Source organism: Notolepis coatsorum, assembly GCF_963971535.1.
Source record: "Notolepis coatsorum genome assembly, chromosome: 20".
NCBI classification, from domain to species: domain Eukaryota; kingdom Metazoa; phylum Chordata; class Actinopteri; order Aulopiformes; family Paralepididae; genus Notolepis; species Notolepis coatsorum.
Genome location: NC_140184.1, coordinates 65,037,413 through 65,058,076, shown reverse-complemented (window position 1 = coordinate 65,058,076; position 20,664 = coordinate 65,037,413). Strand labels below are relative to the sequence as shown.

Genomic DNA, 20,664 nt, shown 5'->3' with positions numbered 1-20,664 from the left:
TGCAATAGCAACTGAACATTTTGAAAGATTGAAAAATAGAGCTGATGGCGGATCTATTTGAGGCATGGGGGTGGCGCAGAGAGGGTCGCAGCCTCCCGGTCATCATCACGGGACGTCCAACACTCCGGTCATCACCACGAGACAGCGGTGTCATGAGGACATGACTTCTTACGATGTTGGTGACATAGTGGTGGCTCAGAAGGTTCGGGGACCATGCTGGAAATAAGTGCTGTCACTTTTGCATGTCATCCCTTGGATTTGTTGTGTCTTTGGATCCATAAATAAAATCAATCAATCAATCAATCAAGCCACGTAACATGTGCATTAAAACATATCATTCAAAATATTTCTTTTTTTTTAAAAACCTCTTTGCAGCGTCAACGGCAACCAGATAAACAATTAATGTAAACCAGGTTCCTAATTGAGACCTACCTTTGTATGTCAAAATGCGTACATTTGGGACTGTGATATTGTTTGAAGTTTTACGATATTTGAGGTTTGCTGTGGCATTGGTAGTAGTAGTAGACTAGTTTGGGTGTTTTTTTGTTGGGGGTTATTTTGTATACACCACTGGCACTGCAGTAAGACGCTTCAACTTTTAACTCCTTTTTATAGAATTGATAGTGACCCTGATTGTAATCAACTAGCTTGTTAAGGCATTTGACCCACACTGACTGTTGGCTTTGTCATTGAAGTTCACCGGTATTCATATCAAAGCCTATAGATAGGGGTCACATACAGTATGATTATTTGCATTTATTGCAATATTTATAAATATGGTAGTAAAAATAAACTTTGACAAATAGAGGTGATGATCCATAGCAGAACCCTGGTACTGGTGCTGTGTAGAGAGGTTTGAGTGGCCTGTGTTACATTACATTCAGATGGAATCCGAGCAGGCCTGGCCTAATAATAATGGTCTAAGGCAATATTATTCGACCAACGTGATATTAATTGAGCAAACATGGTTATTTTCACAATAGCCTATTATTGTCAACATAATTCATAAAGAACACTACACCCTCCGGCACAGTAGGTGGGGATATAGATATTTTCGTTGGTTGTTAGCTACCATAGATTTGTGTTTGTGACCTTCGTCATATTATCGGGACGAAACTAAATGTGTTGACATCCCGTGAAGATGAGGACATGACTTCTTAAAACTGTCAGCCGGTGGTGAATTTAATAAGCTATAGCTATTAATTAACCCCAATTACAAGCTTTTTATCCAAAACGCGAAGGGCACTATGATTTCCATTTCACGACTTCTTCGCATTCATCAAGTAAATGAGTTTATGAATATCATTGCGCAGCAGCTTCAGTTGAAGACTGTTCAACTGCCGGCTGTTGATTATGCCTGTTGTGTTTATGTAACGCGTGTGTCTCATGACTCGTTGCACGTTGTTTTCTGTCGTCGTAGGGTGTTTTTCATAGACAGGTACAAAGGAGTCTGTCCGACGGAGAGGTTCGAATTGCACAGATACTTAAAGAGAAGTTTCCATCAGCCTCATCGCTAAAAGTTGTGGACATATCCGGTAATTATCTCTCCAGCACCATGTCGCACCAATTCATTGATTGATTGATTGATTGATTGATTGATTGATTGAAAATTGTATTAACAGATTGCAGAATGGGTACAATACAGTACAGCTCAATACACACAATTGTTAAGGCAAGGGGATGCAGACCAGAGAAAGACTTTCGTCTTGTTTACATCAGGGTCCCCCATTTTCAATTCATCATAACATAACATGATACATCACATACAGATAGAAAGTACTGCTACATCTATACATTTATGACATACCAGATTTACAAATACAGTACTGTTTCTGTTTGTGATACAAAAAGAGTAAAAAAATAAAAAGAGAGACATTTGACGAATAAACTACATTGGAGGGGGGGGGGGGGGGAGGCGGGTGGGGGTAACTGTACATTCGATTATCGACGAAACCTTACTTGGTTCCAAGAAGAGGGTCTCGTGTATTACTGGGTTAGGACATTTACTGTACATTGGAGGGGGTTGGGTTAGGACATTTCTAACTCCTTGAGAGTGGTTTTAAAAGTGGGTAGTGATTCACATTCCTTTACAGCTGTGGGTAGGGCGTTCCACATTGATGTGGCATAATTGCGAAACGTGTTTAGTCCCTTGTTTGAGCCGAATCTGGGTTTAACGTGATTTGTGGAGCTCCCTCTGGTGTTGTGGTTGTGGTATTCACTGACCTTTGGGAAGTATTTTGACATACATGGGTACCATAGTTGTGTAGTGTATCTTGTAGACCAGGCCCATTGCAAGTTGCTGTACTCTGTTGTCTACTCTAAGGGCCCTTTCTCACTTACGTTTGGGGATCGAATCACTGCTCCCGGGAACGGGGGGGAGTGTTCTCACTCACCCCTTTTGGGATGCGAAACGGCGCTGATTCGTTTTACCCCCCGCTGAACGGGATCAGTTGGATTAGGTGGTCTCGGAATCGGGCCGTGCGGGTGCGGGGGGCGTGACACACACAGCGTCGTTACTGTCAAGCTTGCTTGAATTTTGGGCAGATAACACCACACACGGCAACAACTGCAGAATACCCACAAAAACGATATCAGGAGCTATCAGTAGCTAGCCGGCTAGATACCGGTTAGACAATGCCTACTAAAAGTGAATAGTTGACTGGGTAATTTCGTTTAAACAGTAACGATAGCTAGGTAGCTAACGTTAGCTCACGGTCGAATGCACTATAGACTCGAGCAGAGGAGCCTCCTCTCAGTCCTCTGTGTTTACAAACTTTACACTGGTGCGGGAGGTGCAAGGGAGGAGGAGGAGGAGGAGGAGGAGCGGCAGTTTGCAGGTCGTGTGTGTCTGAGACAGACAGCGAGTGAGATCTCCGCTTGATCGGTTTCCGCGATCGGCGAATATGACTCATTATCGGAATTCGCTCATTACCGATCGCATATTTATACTGATTATCGGCCGAGAACGATCGGTGGCCGATCGATCGGGGCATCCCTACAAATTTTGCCTAGTTACGAGCTGAGGTCTAAGATCTCCAATAAAGGGTATAGCATACGGGTTAAGTGATCATTATATGATATTCTGTACCTGCAAAAAGCTAAAGCAAAAGGCTGGCTGTCACAAAACAGTCACATCTAGAGACCTCAAAACCTACTCTAGCGAGGCTTTTAACCTTGAACTGGAGAGCCTGGACTGGTCAGATGAGCTCAATGGTACACTGGTTGAAAAAACCTGGCTTGGCTTCAAAACCAAATTTTCAACAATACTAAACAACATGGCCCCCCTAAGAACCACCAGGGTAAAAAATCGCGCTGAGCCGTGGATGCACACTGAAATACTGACCGCTATGAAAGCCAGAGACAAAAAATGCTCTGAGTTCCGTAAAAGTCAGTCAAATCTTACCAAAAGCACGAGCAGTGAACTCCAAGCCCACGTGACTGAACTCAAACTAGAAAGAAACGGACTAAGAAATGACATAAACTCCATGATCAAAACTGCTCAAAGAAATTTCATCAATGACAAAACTGAGGAAAACAAAAATAAACCATGTGAACTTTGGAAATTACTCAATAATCAACTAGGCTGCAGTAAAAAACTTAAAACCAGGTTCTCAAACATAAACATAAAGACGGACAACACGCTCATCACAGACAAGCTCGATGTAGCCAACACTTTCTTCACAAACATAGCCACAACACTGGTAAACAAACTACCCTCCCACTCAGGGCAGTATGGGGTAGAACACATAGTAGCATACTACAAGAACCTAGGCGTCCACAAAGACGACTTAAAACTGGAAATGGTAACTACAGATGAGGTACTCAAAAAACTGAGCGCCCTCCAACCGAACAAGGCCACTGGCCATGACAACATCCCCTCCAAATTCCTCAGAGACTCAGCAGCCGCCATCACCCCAGTCATCACACACATAATAAACCTCTCCATAAAACAGGGACACGTCCCCAAGGACTTCAAAATTGTGAGAGTAACACCCCTGCACAAAAAGGGCAGCAAATTAGACCCAGGCAACTACCGCCCTGTTTCTATCCTTACATCCATCTCGAAAGTCATGGAAAAAATAGTATACGAACAGGTTGAAAACTACCTCACGAAAAGAAAAAAAATCTGTTTTAATATTTCAGAATTCTGTATTTTGCTTTGTACGCTCATTTTACCATCAGAAATAGTGTCTAATAAGTGGGAATGAATAAATGTCCACAATTTAATAAGATATAACAGTCCATTGAATAGGGCTGTCTTAAATACTTCAACGCTTCGAAGCTTCGTTCGATGGGCATGGGATTCGAATATGAAAATAAAATATGATTATTTAAAAAAAAAAAAAAAAAATTATATATATATATTTTTTTTGCAAAATCAACTCTGCCTCTCTTTGTTAACTACAACAAGCAATGCTGTTTGTTATTTAAGATGAGGTCGGACTCGGCACTGACAGATTTGTGTTCATTGTGCTGCTTTTATAAAGCCTCAAATGACGGCTTACAATATTTCATGAAAGCAAAGTGTTTTGTTTGTCTAAGATTTTAAAAGGTTTAAACTTTACAGCACTGACAAAGTTGAACAAAGTGCTGTACAAGTCCCACAACATAAAAGAAAGAAATGTAAAAAGAATTCTTTTTTTTTTACAGTTGATTCCATTTTTATTGCTCAATTCCGCGATTCCGTCCGCGATTCCGTGAACGTGGATTCCATATGGCTCTAGTCTCTGACAAGAACAAGTTACAGGTTGAAAAAACCCTCAGCTCGGAACTAGGCAAAATCTGCATATGGCTCGCAGACAGGGGGCGAAACTAGAGAGCGCCACCCGCCATTTGCGCTCAGTTTATACGTTTGGCGCCTCCCACTATGAGGTCAGCCCGCCGTGTGGCGGCCAATCAAATGGTCATGTGAAAACCGAAAATCATGATCAAATTCTGAGCGGAGTGCTGCTCCTAAACCTCCCCTACCTGTTTCTGTATGCTGCATGTAAACACACAGTCACCGTGACTGATGTTAGTCTAGTCAGAGAGACCTCCGTGAGCTGATGTTAGCTACTGTTACAAAATGACCCAGTCAACTATTCACTTTTAGTTTAATACATGAGGCATTGTGTAACGTTATCCAGCTGGCTAGCTACTGATAGCTCCCGACATCAACAAGTGTCCAGTTACATCGCATCAGCATGCGGGCTGCTGACTAGGGTCCAGGTGCAGCGCAGGAGAATCCTTTCATGCTGAATGTAAGAGTTTAGGGTCCAGCTGTAGCGCCGGAGAATCCTTGCTGGAGCTGGAGGCCACTCGAGTATACACACAGACAGTGGAGCTGTTTGCAGACAGCGAGGTGGCGATGTCTCGCAGATAATACAACTACAAGTATGATTATATAATATATATATTTTATTAAAAAAATATATATATAAAATAAATTTTTTTATCAAAAAAAAGTTGGCAGGTAAGAAATCTGCTTGGCGGGTAGATTCTTCCCATCTACCCGCCACTGGCCGGTGAGTCAAAAAGTTAATTTCGCTCCCTGCTCGCAGACAACAAACTATCATTACACATGGGCAAAACAGAGTCCATCTTTCCTGTGACAAAATGGCATCCAATGTAATAAAAAGTCAACCAACGAACTTGATTCTTGTACCAGATCTCCTCTCTGGTAAACAAGAATACCCTGAAGACTCTGGCAGGAGCACTCATTCAAGTGTACTACGACTATGCTTGCACCTCATGGTACCAAAGCACCTCAAAGGCACTAAAAACCAAATTACAAACATCTCAAAACAAACTAGTCAGACTACTGCTTGACCTGACTCCTAGAACCCACCTCACCCCTGCCCACTTTGACAACCTAGGATGGCTTAGAGTAGACGACAGAGTACAGCAACTTGCAATGGGCCTGGTCTACAAGATACACTACACGACCAAGGTACCCATGTACATGTCAAAATACTTCCCAAAGGTCAGTGAATACCACGATCACAACACCAGAGGGAGCTCCACAAATCATGTTAAACCCAGATTTGGCTCAAACAAGGGACTAAACACGTTTCGCAATTATGCCACATCAATGTGGAACGCCCTACCCAAAGCTGTAAAGGAATGTGAATCACTACCCACCTTCAAAAACACTCTCAAAGAACACCTACGGGAGACTGCAATTCGAAACTGGCCCCATATATCCTAACCCAGTTGTACAGTAAATGACCAAGTATGGCTTTGTCAGTATTCCAGTGTACAGTGTCCCCCCCCACCCCTACCCCCCCCCCCCCCCCCCCCCACCAATGTACAGTTTCTACGTCTAATGTATATACACTCTTTTTCTGGACACTTTTTGTATCACAAACTACTGTATTTGCAAATCTGGTATGTCATAAATGTATAGATGTAGCAGTACTGTCTATCTGTATGTCGTGTGTGTCATATTATGTTATGTTGAATTGAAAATGGGGGACCCTGATGTAAACAAGATGAAAGTCTTTCTCTGGTCTGCATCCCCTTAACAATTGTATGTATTGAGCTGTACTGTACTGTACCCATTCTGCAATCTGTTAATAAACTTTTCAATCAATCAAGGTTTTTTTCAACCTGTAACTTGTTCTTGTCAGAGACCAGAGATTAGCCAGGAATTTGAAATGTAGCCTAGTATTAATTGACCTCGATCATGGTTAACATTCAACGAGCTGCTTATAAACATAATGTACAATGTCCATGACTGATGATGCCGACATGGTTTTTTATGATTCTATGCTGTCTTTAGGTGGTTGTGGTGCCATGTATGAAATACACATAGAATCCGACGATTTTAAAGGGAAACGAACAGTTCAACAACACCAACTAGTAAATCAGGTAAATAAGTACAGTACTAGTACATCATGTAATCTGTTTCACTATAGTAGTAGCATAGACTGCTGTAACTCCAGAGATAGTGGGTGGACACAGTCAATTGACCACATTCACATGGTGGCCAGTTTGCTCTTATATCATGCTCGGGTTGGGATTCCTTTCCACCCTGTTCCCACCTGGGTGGAAACCGGGTGGAAAGAGAATCCCAACCTGAGCATGACATAAAATCAATAGTCAGTAGAATAAGTCCCCCACCATTCTATGTATGGACTTTGATACTCAAAAACATTGCATGCCGGACAGTGTGGGTCGACGGCTGTGTGAACAAACTACAGGACGTTTCCGGAAAACCTGGTACCTGTGCACCTGACTCTTGTCTGCTGATGTTGAAACCTTAGCCCCTTTCGGGACTTTGATGCACCGACTGAATACACCGTCCCTTATACCTTCATAGAAAAATCCCTTAATTAACTGTCTGAATGAATGAATGAAAACTTTATTTAACAGATTGCAGAATGGGTACAATACAGTACGGCTCAATACACACAATTGTTAAGGGGATGCAGACCAGAGAAAGACGTTTGTCTTGTTTACATCAGGGTCCCCCATTTTCAATTCATAGTGACATTTATGACATACACAACATGCATGACATCATGACATTTATGGCATAGGGACATACAGATACAGGTATATAGTACTGTTACATTTGGGACATATACGATATGCAAATATACAGTACTGTTACCCATAGATCCTAACAGAGTATATACATATGATGGGGAGGAGACTGTACATAAGGAGGGGGTGGGTGGGTGGGAGAGAAATATACATACGGTGGGGAGAGAATATATATACATACGGTGGGGAGGAGACTGTACATTAGGAGGGGGTGGGTGGGTGGGAGAGAAATATACATACGGTGGGGAGAGAATATATACATACGGTGGGGAGGAGACTATTAGGAGGGGGTGGGGGGGGTTTGGACATTTACGGTGGCCAGTTTCGAATTGCAGCTTCCCGTAGGTGCTCTTTAATGAGTGCCAACGATGAGATTTCTCATTAGTTCATGCCAACCGTTCAGTGCCAACGAGACGGGAGATCTCGTTTTTGATCGTTTTCTTTTTTTTATTAGCGATTTCCATTCATATTTCATCAATCTAGCCTCACGTTACCGCCCCCTATCGTTCATGGATTGAATGAAACGGATGGAGAAAAAAAAGTCCTGCTTCCACATTTTACTTGTCAGACAAGTAACCCGAGACGATCGAAGTCATTGCCGAGCCGCAGAACGGTGGAGAATGTATGTTTCCAGTACCCAGCGTTGGATCAATAAACGAGATCGATATTTGGAATGGCGATCAGGAATTGGAATAATCTTTTTGGAGAACATCTGATCTGAGGTAAGGAATCTATTTTACTAGTCTTGGGATAATCAGAGCTTTTTTCACCTATATATCAACGTGGGCCCTATATGTGTGTGTGTGTGTGCTGATCAGGAAATGGATAATCGATTTTTCAGCCCGCTTCTATAGCGTGCATAAGTACACATACTATCGATAATCTAGCGTTTATTTGAAAACGATTCATACATAGGCCGAAAAATTACAGTTTTTTGTGTATTCCAGTATATTCCAGTAAAGGGCGATTATCACAGAATCTTCTGAAATTTTCTGGAACTTTCATGAAACGAGCCTTTTTCAAAATGGTATAAAACGCAAATGAACCGATTTAAAAAAAAAAAAAAAAAAAAAAAAAAAAAAATATCGACAATGTTGAATGCAAACAAGTCATTGATAAGCGACGGCCATATTATACACATAGCCATAATTTAAGATATAGTTTATGCGTTCGCAAATATGAGAGCTCTATCATTGAAGTGGGTGGTGGCAGGCAACAGGGTTCCGGGGCACCGCATGGCTGGCACTGAAAGTGTTAAGAGCGGTTTTGAATGTGGGTAGAGATTCACATTCCTTTACAGCTTTGGGTAGGGCGTTCCACATTGATGTGGCATAATTGCGAAACGTGTTTAGTCCCTTGTTTGAGCCTAATCTGGGTTTAACATGATTTGTTGAGCTCCCTCTGGTGTTGTGGTCGTGGTATTCAAAAAATTCAATTTTTTTTTTTTTTTTAAACAACAGATAGATGTATGTTTATTTTGCAGCACTTCTTTGTCATTGCCGCCATCTTTAGTGTTACATCCCCTCACACTCCAGTTCTCAGGCTGCAGCTGGTTTAAAAGCTAAAGTAAACCGGCTTCTCTGCTGGCTGTGGCTCCAGAGGAGTTGAACAGTTCTGGCTCTGCTCGTTTATTTTCGATCTTTTGGCGCTTTTTTGGTGGACAAACCACCGCACATGTGCACTGTGACTCGTGACTGGAGTCTAGTTCTGCTAGCACACATAGCCTACTGTGTACAGACGGTTTCAAAATGTATTTTAAATTAGAAAGCAAACAAAGAAAAAGAAAAAAGAAAAAGAAATCTGAATTTGGTCAGTATTGTCATTTGGACAAGCAAAGCCATTACTTTAAGTTGCAGGCAAGAAAGACAAGTCTGTCCACTGTCTCTGGTTTTAAAACTGCCCTGTTGCAGGTATAAAAAAAAAAAAAAAAAAAAGATTTTTTGATTTTTTTTAAATTTCGATATTCGATATCGATTATTAAAATATATCGCGATATTTATCGTTATCGTTATATCGCCCAGCCCTAAGTAGTAGTCTGACAAGTTTGTTTTGTGAAGTTTGTAATCTTGTTTTTAGAGCCTTTGAGGTGCTTTGGTACCATGAGGAGCAAGCATAGTCGTAGTACCCTTGAATGAGTGCTCCTGCCAGAGTCTTCAGGGTATTCTTGTTTACCAGAGAGGAATCTAGTTCGTTGGTTGACTTTTTTTATTACATTGGATGCCATTTTGTCACGTCACAGAAAGGATTTGCCTCTAGGATGGAACCTAGGTATGTAATTTCATCTTTCCTTGTGACAATATTGTCACCCACTGTAACTGAGAAGCCGTCGGTCTTGCTGAGTTTGTTATTTGATCCGAAGAGAATGGACTCTGTTTTACCCAGGTGTAATGATAGTTTGTTATCAGCGAGCCAGGTGCAGATTCTGCCGAGTTCTGAGCTGAGGGTTTTTTCAACCTGTAACTTGTTCTTGTCAGAGACCAGCAGGGCTGAGTCGTCCGCGAACAAGAACAAGTTGCAGTCACAAGCTGACGACATGTAATTTGCATAAATTAGGAACAGTAGCGGTCCTAGTATGCTTCCTTGTGGAACACCACAGCTCACTGTGAGGGTGTTACCGCCACCATCTGTTCTCTCCCCTCAAGGTAGGATTGCATCCAGCTCACTGATTGACAAGCTAAACCAATTGCTTTTAGCTTGTCAATCAGAATGGAGGGATTGACGTGTCGAAGGCCTTTTGTAGGTCCAGCATGACCATGCCGCAGTATTTGCCCGCGTCCACCTCTTGTTTGATGTGGTTGTTCAAATAGAGAAGGCATGTGTCAGTGGAGTGGGATGTTCTGAAGCCGGAGTGGAATTCGTATATAATTCTTTTTCCGCTAAGTACTTTTCGACCTGTTCGTATACTATTTTTTCCATGACTTTCGAGATGGAGGTAAGAATAGAAACAGGGCGGTAGTTGCCTGGGTCTAATTTGCTGCCCTTTTTGTGCAGGGGGGTCACTCGCAATTTTTAAGTCCTTGGGGACGTGTCCCTGTTTTATGGAGAGGTTTATTATGTGTGTGATGACTGGGGTGATGGCGGCTGCTGGAATTTGGAGGGGATGTTGTCATGACCAGTGGCCTTGTTAGGTTGGAGGGCGCTCAGTTTTTTTGAGTACCTCATCCGTTGTTACCATTTCCAGTTTGAAGTCGTCTTTGCGGACCCCTAGGTTTTTGTAGTATGCAGTACTATGTGTTCTACCCCATAATACCCTGAGTGGGAGGGTAGTTTATTATTATTTTTTTATCCACTTTTTCTCCCATTTTCTATATTTTCTCCCATCCCAATTTCGTATCATCCAATTCAACCCTCCCCTGTCACGAACGCTGTTTCTTGCCTCCCACAAGCCGGCTGCAATGTGGACTAAGTCATACATAGCACAAGTCCCCTCCGGTACTTGAGGTAACAGCAGTCGCATCTTTTCACCTGCGCAGCTCGATCTCTCAGTGGCGAGGAGTAACGCGTGGGAGGCTCACGCTGCCCCCGACACTTCCTGATTCTACTGCGCAGGCGCACCAACTGACCTGTAGGAGTCGCTGTCCACAACGCCCGATCCCCACCCATCAGTTTCCCACCCCCTAATACGGCCAATGTGTATTAGTATGAACGACCAGCTAAACTGAAAGCAATGTGGAGCGCTGGGCTCGAACAGGCGAGCCCAGCGTCTCCGCATTCGTGGCGAGCGCCTTGCCCACTACGCCACGTAGCCGCCCGTGGGAGGGTAGTTTATTAATCAGTGTTGTGGCTATGTTTGTAAAGAATATGTTTAGGTATTTGGCCACATCCAGTTTGTCTGTGATCAGCGTGTTTTCTGTCTTTATGTTTATGTTTGTAAATCTGTTTTTTTGTTTTTTGCTGCAGCCTAGTTGGTTGTTGAGTAATTTCCGCAGGGTTTGTTTTTGTTTTCCTCAGTTGTCATTGATGGCATTTTTTTTGGGGGTTTTGACCATGGTGTTTACTGTATGTCATTTCTTAGTCTGTTTCTTGTAATTTTTAGTTCAACCACGTGGGCTTGGAGTTCACTGTTTGAGCTTTTGGTAAGCTTTGTCTGACTTTTATGAAGTTCAGAGCATTTTTTGTGTGTGGTTTTCATAGCGGTCAGTATTTCAGTGTGCATCCATGGCTCAGCGCGATTTTTAACCCTGGTGGTTCTTAGGGGTGCCATGTTGTTAAGTATTGTTGTGAATTTGTTTTTGAATCCAAGCCATGTTTCTTCAACCTGTGTACCACTGAGCTCATCTGACCAGTCCATGCTCTCCAGTTCTTGGTTAAAGGCCTCTCTAGAGTAGGTTTTGAGGTCCCTAGATGTGACTGTTTTGTGACAGCCAGCCTTTTGTTTTAGCTTTTTGCGGGTACAGAAAATCACTTAACCCACATGCTATCACCCCTTTGTTGGAGATCATGGACTTGTCGGAGGTCAGAATGAGGTCAATGGTGGTTTGTGTTAAATCACATACCCTTGTGGGTTGGGTGATTAGCTGGCTGAAACCGTGCAGAACTGCAGATCACAAAACCTACTGAAGGCCTTGAAGACGGGTGCTGCTTTACGTAGCATATCCGTGTTCCAGTCCCCAATAAGAATATTTTCTACACCCTCCACCCCAGCTAAACACCCATCAAGTGTGTCATAGAAGCCACTCTGTTCTGGCGGTCTATAGATTGTGCCTACTAGTACTGATTGGGTCCCGCAACGGGCTGGGCGCCACGATTGTGAACCCCGGTTCATTCCTTCTCGCTGAGGCCTCTCGTGGGTTATTTTGAAGAGGTGATAGTGGAGGAATGTTGCCGTTGATCGTGTCGTCCGCCACCGCCATCTGTGTAGGTAGCAGTTGTCCTGTTGTGCTAGCGATGCTAGCCGCTGCGTCCTGGGTCAACAGACCTAACTGTCGTCTCTGGTTCCGTGTCATGACGGGGCCCGGGTTCTGGTGAATATCACCCGACAGGAGCAAATATAATAGCATCATTGATTTTCTATCAAACTTGCCTGTTGGGGGTAACTTCTTGCGTTCCGGGTTCGCTGTAAGTAGTGAGTGAATAGCCGCTGTTCCAGAGGCTGGATGCTTCCTCTCCAAGCCCGTTAACAAATAGAAGTCACGGGGCGGTCAGGTGGCGTAGCGGAGATTGTGCTCGTCACCAATGCAAGAGGCTGCGGTCTCGACTCCCGGAGAGTCAGCATTGCCTTAGCTCGGGCTGATCGCTATACTAACTCGTTTGGCTGAGTTAGGGGGAGGGGAGCCGTGGGTGGGTCCTGGGCGTTGTGGACAGCGACCCCTACAGTTTGGTCGGGGCGCCTGCTCAGCGAAGGTAGGATCTGGTGAGAGGTAGTGCGGCCTCCCACACGTTACACTCTCCCAGTGAGAATCTGCGCGGCCAGGCTGGCTGCCGGCTGGCTGCACATGCGTCGGAGGAAAGCATGTGACAGTCTCCGGCCTCTCGGACCAACAGTAGGGGAAAGTGCGCAACAACCAGGAAGGGGGTTGGGAATTGGCATAACGACTAACAGTGCGATGGGAGAAAAATCGGAAAAAGGAGGGGGAAAAAGATAACCAAAATAAAAATAGAAGTCACAATTTTCGCTACTTTCCACTTCTGTCTGGAGTTGTTGTTTAAGTGGTGAATTCAGGTACAAGTCCATAATCCACAGGAGGGAAAGTAGAAAATGCGCAAAATAGTTTGTTGTTGTTCTGTTACGTTGGTTGCATTGGTTCAGCCGGGAGCTGCGTAAAATGCGACCACCCATGTCGAAGCCGGAAGTCTGTGTGTTGAAACCGGTGCTGCAGCTCAAAATCATGACATTGCAGTCCTTAATCCATTCATGATTGATGATTCACAGCCGCAGAATCATAATGCCTCAACTAATCACAGTTATGCACCATTAACTCCACTCACTTGAACGGTTCGATGCACGTCCACGTGGCTTTATTTTCTTTAGTCCTGGTGCCATCCGCACAGTTGGGTGTGCAGGTGCCAGATGATTGTGTCTGGAGAGCTTAGGGGTAGACAAAGAACCCACATATTAAAGATGGTGAAGTTATCCTTGACATTTCCCATTGTATTCAGATTCAGTTTTATTTTTTTCGATATGCAACAAGTACAATGGGACTCTCTCTGTTTGCTCCACAGCCTAAAGGAATAAAAAGCAACAATTAACAGAATAAAAAGCAGGTATTTATATATACAATAAACTTTATGTGGTATGTGCAATAACATAAGTACAAATAAGTATAAGTGTAACCGCGGATGGTACCGCGATGCGCAGTCACGAAGGACTTCAGATGTTGTGAAGTGATTAGGGTGAGTAGCGGTACTATGGGTTAAACTCACTCTCATCCTCAAAAGACACAGACACGTTACAAAGCAGTGAATTCACCTCTTGGTATAGCGAAACTCGAAACTCCCTCGGGCATCAAGTTTAAGGTGACGATATGACAACCGTTACATTGGTGCCATGACCCGGATGCCTTGGGTGGAGTGAGTGAGTTTAAGGCGGTGAGTGTACTATGGGTTAAACTCACTCTCATCCTCAAAAGACACATAGACACGTTACAAAGACACATAGACACGTTCACTGTGCGTCGCAGTGTTTGCAGGGCTATATTTGGGCTGGGCCATATAACGATAACGATAAATATCGCGATATATTTTAATAATCGATATCGAATATCGAAATTAAAAAAAAAATCGAAAAATCGTTTTTTTCTTTTTTTCTTTTTTGTGACCTGCAACAGGGCAGTTTTAAAACCAGAGACAGTGGACAGACTTGTCTTTCTTGCCTGCAACTTAAAGTAATGGCTTTGCTTGTCCAAATGACAATACTGACCAAATTCAGATTTCTTTTTCTCTTGTCCATTTATTTTGTTTGCTTTCTAATTTAAAATACATTTAGAAACCGTCTGTACACAGTAGGCTATGTGTGCTAGCAGAACTAGACTCCAGTCACGAGTCACGGTGCACATGTGCGGTGGTTTGTCCACCAAAAAAGCGCCAAAAGATCGAAAATAAACTAGCAGAGCCAGAACTGTTCAACTCCCCTGGAGCCACAGCCAGCAGAGAAGCCGGTTTACTTTAGCCTTTAAACCAGCTGCAGCCTGAGAACTGGAGTGTGAGGGGATGTAACACTAAAGATGGCGGCAACGACAAAGAATTGCTGCAAAATAAACATACATCTGTTGTTAAAAAAAATAAAAATAAATAAAAAATTATACTTATAACAATTCGATAATTATCGATATCGAGAAATAAAATAAAATTATCATATCGTTATCGCGATATGATGTTTTTCCATATCGCCCAGCCCTAGGCTATATCTATATTATAGCTATGGAGACAATACTATGGCTCATTTGGCAGTAACTATCCCTCGTTCAACATGTGAAAAAGAATACTGGTGAATATTGTATAGTTTCAGAGTGATACTGGCTAATTCCTGGTAACTGGGTTACGGAGCGATATGTGAATTTGGCTAAAAGCGTTCGCGTTGCTCGTCTGGACACGCTACTATTTCCAAATCAAAGGTATATAATAGGTATTGTGTTTCATCATGAATGCATGAAAGGGGGGGGGGAGTCGTTTTTTGATGCTTTGATCGCCAGTAACGACATTTGTTTTGAATATTACATAATGTTGATCGGCCAGATCGATATGAAATCATTGTAGGATCAAGGTGGAATTGATGTCAGATAGTCCTTACCTTTACTAGGAGGTATCCCAAAATAGTAGTGTGGGGTATACAGTTCGTTTCAATATATTGTGGCGGAAGAGAGTATTTTAGTGTCATATTTATTGTCATGAGATACTCCGCTTGTCGGCTAACTGCTAACGTGCGCGGACTGATGACGACATCAACTCGACTTGAGACATTCGCAGCAGCATATTAGAAGTTAATTAAACTTGACAGACATTATATCGACGATAATTATCGATATCGAATTATATGAAAATAATTTTATAATTTTATCGCGATACCGTTTTTGGTCATATCGCCCAGCCCTAAGTGTAACGTGTGGGAGGCCGCACTACCTCTCACCAGATCCTACCTTCGCTGAGCAGGCGCCCCGACCGAACTGTAGGGGTCGCTGTCCACAACGCCCAGGACCCACCCACGGCTCCCCTCCCCCTAACTCAGCCAAACGAGTTAGTATAGCGATCAGCCCGAGCCAAGGCAATGCTGACTCTCCGGGAGTCGAGACCGCAGCCTCTTGCATTGGTGACGAGCACAATCTCCGCTACGCCACCTGACCGCCCCGTTTTATATCGTTTTGAATACGAGTATAGTTTTGGAGATTTCTAGAAAAAAATAATATTCCGCAGGAATAGCCCTTTACTGGAATACACACAACACGTTGTCATTTTCCGGCTGATTTATGAATCGTTTTCAAATAAATGCTAGATTATCGATAGTATATGTGTACTTTAGGGCTGTCCCCGACTAAGGATTTGGATGGTCGACTATGATTGGCCAAAATTTGCCGTTAGTCGACTATTGGTCACAAAAAAAAAGTATAATATTTAAAAAAAGATTCAATTTTATTTTTTATTTTTTTTATCGTTCCATTTGGGCTGTGGGGCGTGCTTAATGTCTGAAGGAGTCGACTGAAGGCTTCTTGTCCTCTGCAAAAGCATGCAATTGGTCCACTGATGGATACATCTTGATATTTGTCTAGTCTAGTGTGTTCATTAGATGGGTGAAATCCTCTTTCAGTGCCTCTGTGCCTGTTTTCGTAGGCAGTTAGCCTCTGGTATGCATGCCATTAGCGTTAGCCACGCTTCTAGGCCTCTTTTCTTTTGGAAAGAATGATAAAATATATTTTTTATTATTTATTTTATATTCGACTAAGAGGTTGGCCAGTCGACTACGGCTCCTTTCGACCGATTAGTCTACTAATCGACTAATAGGGGTCAGCCCTAGTGTACTTATGCACGCTAGAGAAGCGGGCTGAAAAATCGATTATCTATGCCGTGCCTGGCGCTAACGTTACGCACACACTGTACACACACAGGAGACACGTTGTGATCGCTGTGAAAAAAACATCTGATTACCCCAATACTGGTAAAATAAAGTCCTTACCTCAGATCAGATGTTCTGCAAAAAGATTAATCCAATTCCTGATCGCCATTCCAAATATCGATCGCGTTTATTGATCCAACGTTATACTCCGAAACACATAATTGACGCTTCTTCCAGTGCCCTCAGGTTACATGCCTCAGAAGTAAAATGTGGACCCCGGAGTTTTTTTTTCTGATTCATTCCCATCGACTCCATTCCAATGGGTGCAATACCATCCGGGAGACGATAGGGGGCGGTATTTGCCCTTTTCGAGCTCAGAGCCATTCCCAATGATAACGTGAGGCTGGATGGATGAAAAATTTATGGATATCGCTAATAAAAGAAATAACGATTAAATAACGAGATTTCTCATTATTGGCACACAACGCATGGCGGCCAACAACGACATTTCTCGTCGTTGGCACCCAATGTGTTAACACTTTCGCGATCACTGGGCTTAGTCTAATTAGTGGCAAGAGGACCGGGGAATGTAAACAAACGTGTGGGTTTTTGTACAGCTAAATCTATACTTTATAGTATTGCTATCTGTCCATTCTCATTGTCAATTGAGTTCATAAACCGTCCCTTCAAAATGGCTTAAAGAAAAAAAATGCATCAATAGGTTGTCATTTTATAGCGCCGTGAATATAAGCTTTATACCGGATTTGGGCTAGTATATTTTCTGGAAAGCTAGATAAATGGCTAATAGCTGCTAACGTTATATCCAATGGCATTTCCGTTCTACAGATGCTACAGAAATAACTAAAACTGCATATGATCGGGACTGTCCCAAAGCATGTATGCATGAAAGGGGGGGGGGGGCGGGAGACGTCGTTTATTATTATTGATTACCAATAACAGTGTTCGTATAACTAGCCACATAGGCTGTTCGCCTGGATGGCTATCAGAATGGTGTCCGATGGGGCTGTAATTTACGTGAAGGGGATCTTACCGTGGTCGGGGCTGATGCCCCTGAGCATTTCCCCGTTATCGATCGTCATCTGGTAGATCGATATGTACATTGGCTGATGATAAATCCCCTTATTACATGGTGAAATCTGCGATCCGAAACGTAATCCAAGATACAGGCTGTATATCCAGAATCAGGCTACTGGAATATCCATTGAAGGAAAGAAAAAGAGGCTGATTCCTTCAGCCACAGGGCATACTGCAGTGGCGCGATGGCGCCCCTAAGAGGATCTGGCCGGTATTGCACCTTCTCGAATTCACAGAATAGGGTAGATCTGCAGTGCCGGTCAGCGACCTTGAACAGGTTATTAACACTTTGACTGCCGGGAGCCGTCTTTAGACGTCTTTGCTGGCCATGCTAAAGTTGCCGGGGGACGCTGTACGTCGTCTTTATATCAATATTTCAAAAATCTGCGATCGGATTCATAATGTCCCTCCGCTGGCCTGAGATACACCAGCAGGACCCACTGAGCTCTCTGGCGGTTCAGGAGCGCCATCTGGTGGCCGATCGCGCAACCGCTTAACAGGAAGCGCAGTAGAGGTTGTGCTAGATGTCCGTATTGCTTCCGGCCACTCGGGATAGGTTCCGGCACTCTAGCTCGTCACACTACATAGCGATCGATTGCCAATAACTCGATAAACAACATGATTTGGACGTATATACCATTATACAAGCTGGAGATGGACCGGGTAATAATATATCCCATAATGATAAAATGTCTACTCGACGATGATCGCCCAACGGCGCGCGGAGACTGGGGTGAGTTTCAGCGTGTAACGTTACCGTCTTCGATAATAACTGATATTATCAACATTTGACCCACATTAGATGATTGGTATAACGCTGCCCACGGAATTATAAACGCCCCCTCGCCCATCCGGTCAACATCAGATGACGTGTAGTAACTTCTAGAAGTACGTCTAGTTGGAATTTTTTATATCGCGCTGATTGCCATCAAACTGTATTTCATCATCAATATAATGCATTTGGGGCTATATATCACGTTCTGGAGAAAGCTGCAGAAAGAGATGAAAACATACTTATACATTAGACCATACTTTACTATGAATATGTGAATGAAAAAGTTTAACGTTGCTACACAATGAACAATACATATAGGACTTTTAATGGGCCCTAATAATGGCAATGTAGCAATAGAATTTAAAAAGTTATAGCCCTGCAAAGAAGGGGACTTTCTCCATAGACAAATAGCGCTGGCAATCTATGGTATATCATTAATTTAACCTTAGGCAACCAAAGTGTTAAAATGGAATCAAAGCAATAACAACTTGCCACGGCTTTATCCGTGATTCTGTCCACAACGCATGGATTCAAAGCACGTATAAACTCGTGGTCGGGCACCAATGTGTTAAGGGGATGCAGACCAGAGAAAGACTTTCATCTTGTTTACATCAGGGTCCCCCATTTTCAATTCATAATTGCACATTATATTGATGCAAGAGGGTGCAGTAAAGTGGCTGAGCATTGTAGCAGCATTTGAGTCAAGTAATGAGCGGATTAACTGTTTATCAGGCTTACTGCCTGTGGGTAGAAACTGTTCTTGTACCGATTTGTGTTTGATTGTATGCTGTGGTACCGGCGACCGGATTGCTTGACAAGGTTATAAATGTCTTGGTCTTGTAAATGAGATAGATAATAAGGTAGTAAGAATGACATAGAACGTGCATGTTCATAAACAGTGCAATTATCCTTTTGAAGTATGTATTAAGTATATTATTAAGCATTAATTATTGTGTTCGTTCACAGGCACTCAAGGAGGAAATCCAAGGGATGCATGGACTGCGAATATTCACAGATGTTCCCAGCGACTAGAATAAGCCCTCCTGTGGATTGTTGAACCACTCCTTTACCATCCAACCCCCACTGTCCCACACTCTCACCCAGAACCAATGTAAAAATGTTAATATCATAATATTTAGTATTGAGTGAGTTTCATGATGGGGCTAGCTGTGGATTTGCCCTTATTAGATGTGGGCTGATGGTTAGCTCTGGTGGCAGGTCCACATTTTACAATATATATAATTTTTTTCTCGCTTGGAAAAAACATATATATATAATAAACATAAAAACACAACTGTAAACGTTTATTTATTTATTTTTTACAAGCAGCACACATTTTACAATGTAAATGATGTAATACATTTAAGACCCAAACGTATGAATTACCAGTATTTTTATTATTATTTTCTTTTGAGATGCAAGGACAATGACCCTGATTTGTGCAGGAAGTGCATTTAGTGGAAGCGGAGAGAAAGCGTAGCTTCTTCCTGCATGTAACTACATATTACTAGTGTATGGAGCATTGCTGGCGACGGAGCCAGGCCTACTGGAGGTTGTCTCCCCAGACAGAAGTAGCCCCAACATCTCAGCTGAGATGTTTTGTTGTTTCGTAAGGGTTCTGACTGCTAATGTATCTGATGTTTCACGTGTTTCCAAATCCAAAATAAAAGTTAATCAGACTGCACTGTTTTCCCAAATGATTAGATCTCAGGTAGCGATGGGGCGATTACTGGACACCTCCTTTCTTCCAGACCCATGGGAATAGATTTGCGCAAAGTGGCTGCACTATAAATCTTTTTACCTCTGTAATAACCACCTAAGCTGCACTATAAATATTTTACCTTGCTGTAATAACCCAACTAAACTTTCTGCCCCCTGTTTGCAAACGTATATATCTGCCACAGCGTTGCAGAGAAACCCATCTATCAGACGTTGGACATGGAGTAGCTGCTGTAGTATAGCACTAGCAGCCGCTGGGGAGCCCCCCGGAACTCCTTCAAGGACCTGTGGGGTTCCCCCCCCGGGACCCGGCTTTAGGAGCTAGCCTGCTGAATGACTTGATGACTTGTACATGTGTGATTAAAATGTATTGTCATTATACAGCACAAGTACAGTACAACGATAATCTGTTTGGCATCCAACCAGAGTGGAAATCTTAACTGTAAAGTGCAATAGTAAAATACTATGTATATTTGCAGCACACTTTGCAGGTTTGAGAATGCATGTTATTGCCTGGCAGTAATGAAATGGGTGATTAATGGCTGACTTGCACACAACTATT

At 42.9% G+C, this 20,664-nt stretch overlaps 1 protein-coding gene across 1 annotated transcript; it reads left to right on the top strand.

Moving 5' to 3' along the window:
• Nucleotides 1-1,111: 1,111 nt before the first annotated feature.
• bola3 (bolA family member 3) lies at nt 1,112-20,052 on the top strand. Its single transcript, XM_084337438.1, has 4 exons — nt 1,112-1,283; nt 1,421-1,535; nt 6,761-6,849; nt 19,350-20,052. The coding sequence occupies exons 1-4, from the start codon at nt 1,248-1,250 to the stop codon at nt 19,413-19,415; spliced, it is 306 nt and encodes a 101-aa protein (XP_084193564.1). The 5' UTR covers nt 1,112-1,247; the 3' UTR covers nt 19,416-20,052.
• Nucleotides 20,053-20,664: the final 612 nt, after the last annotated feature.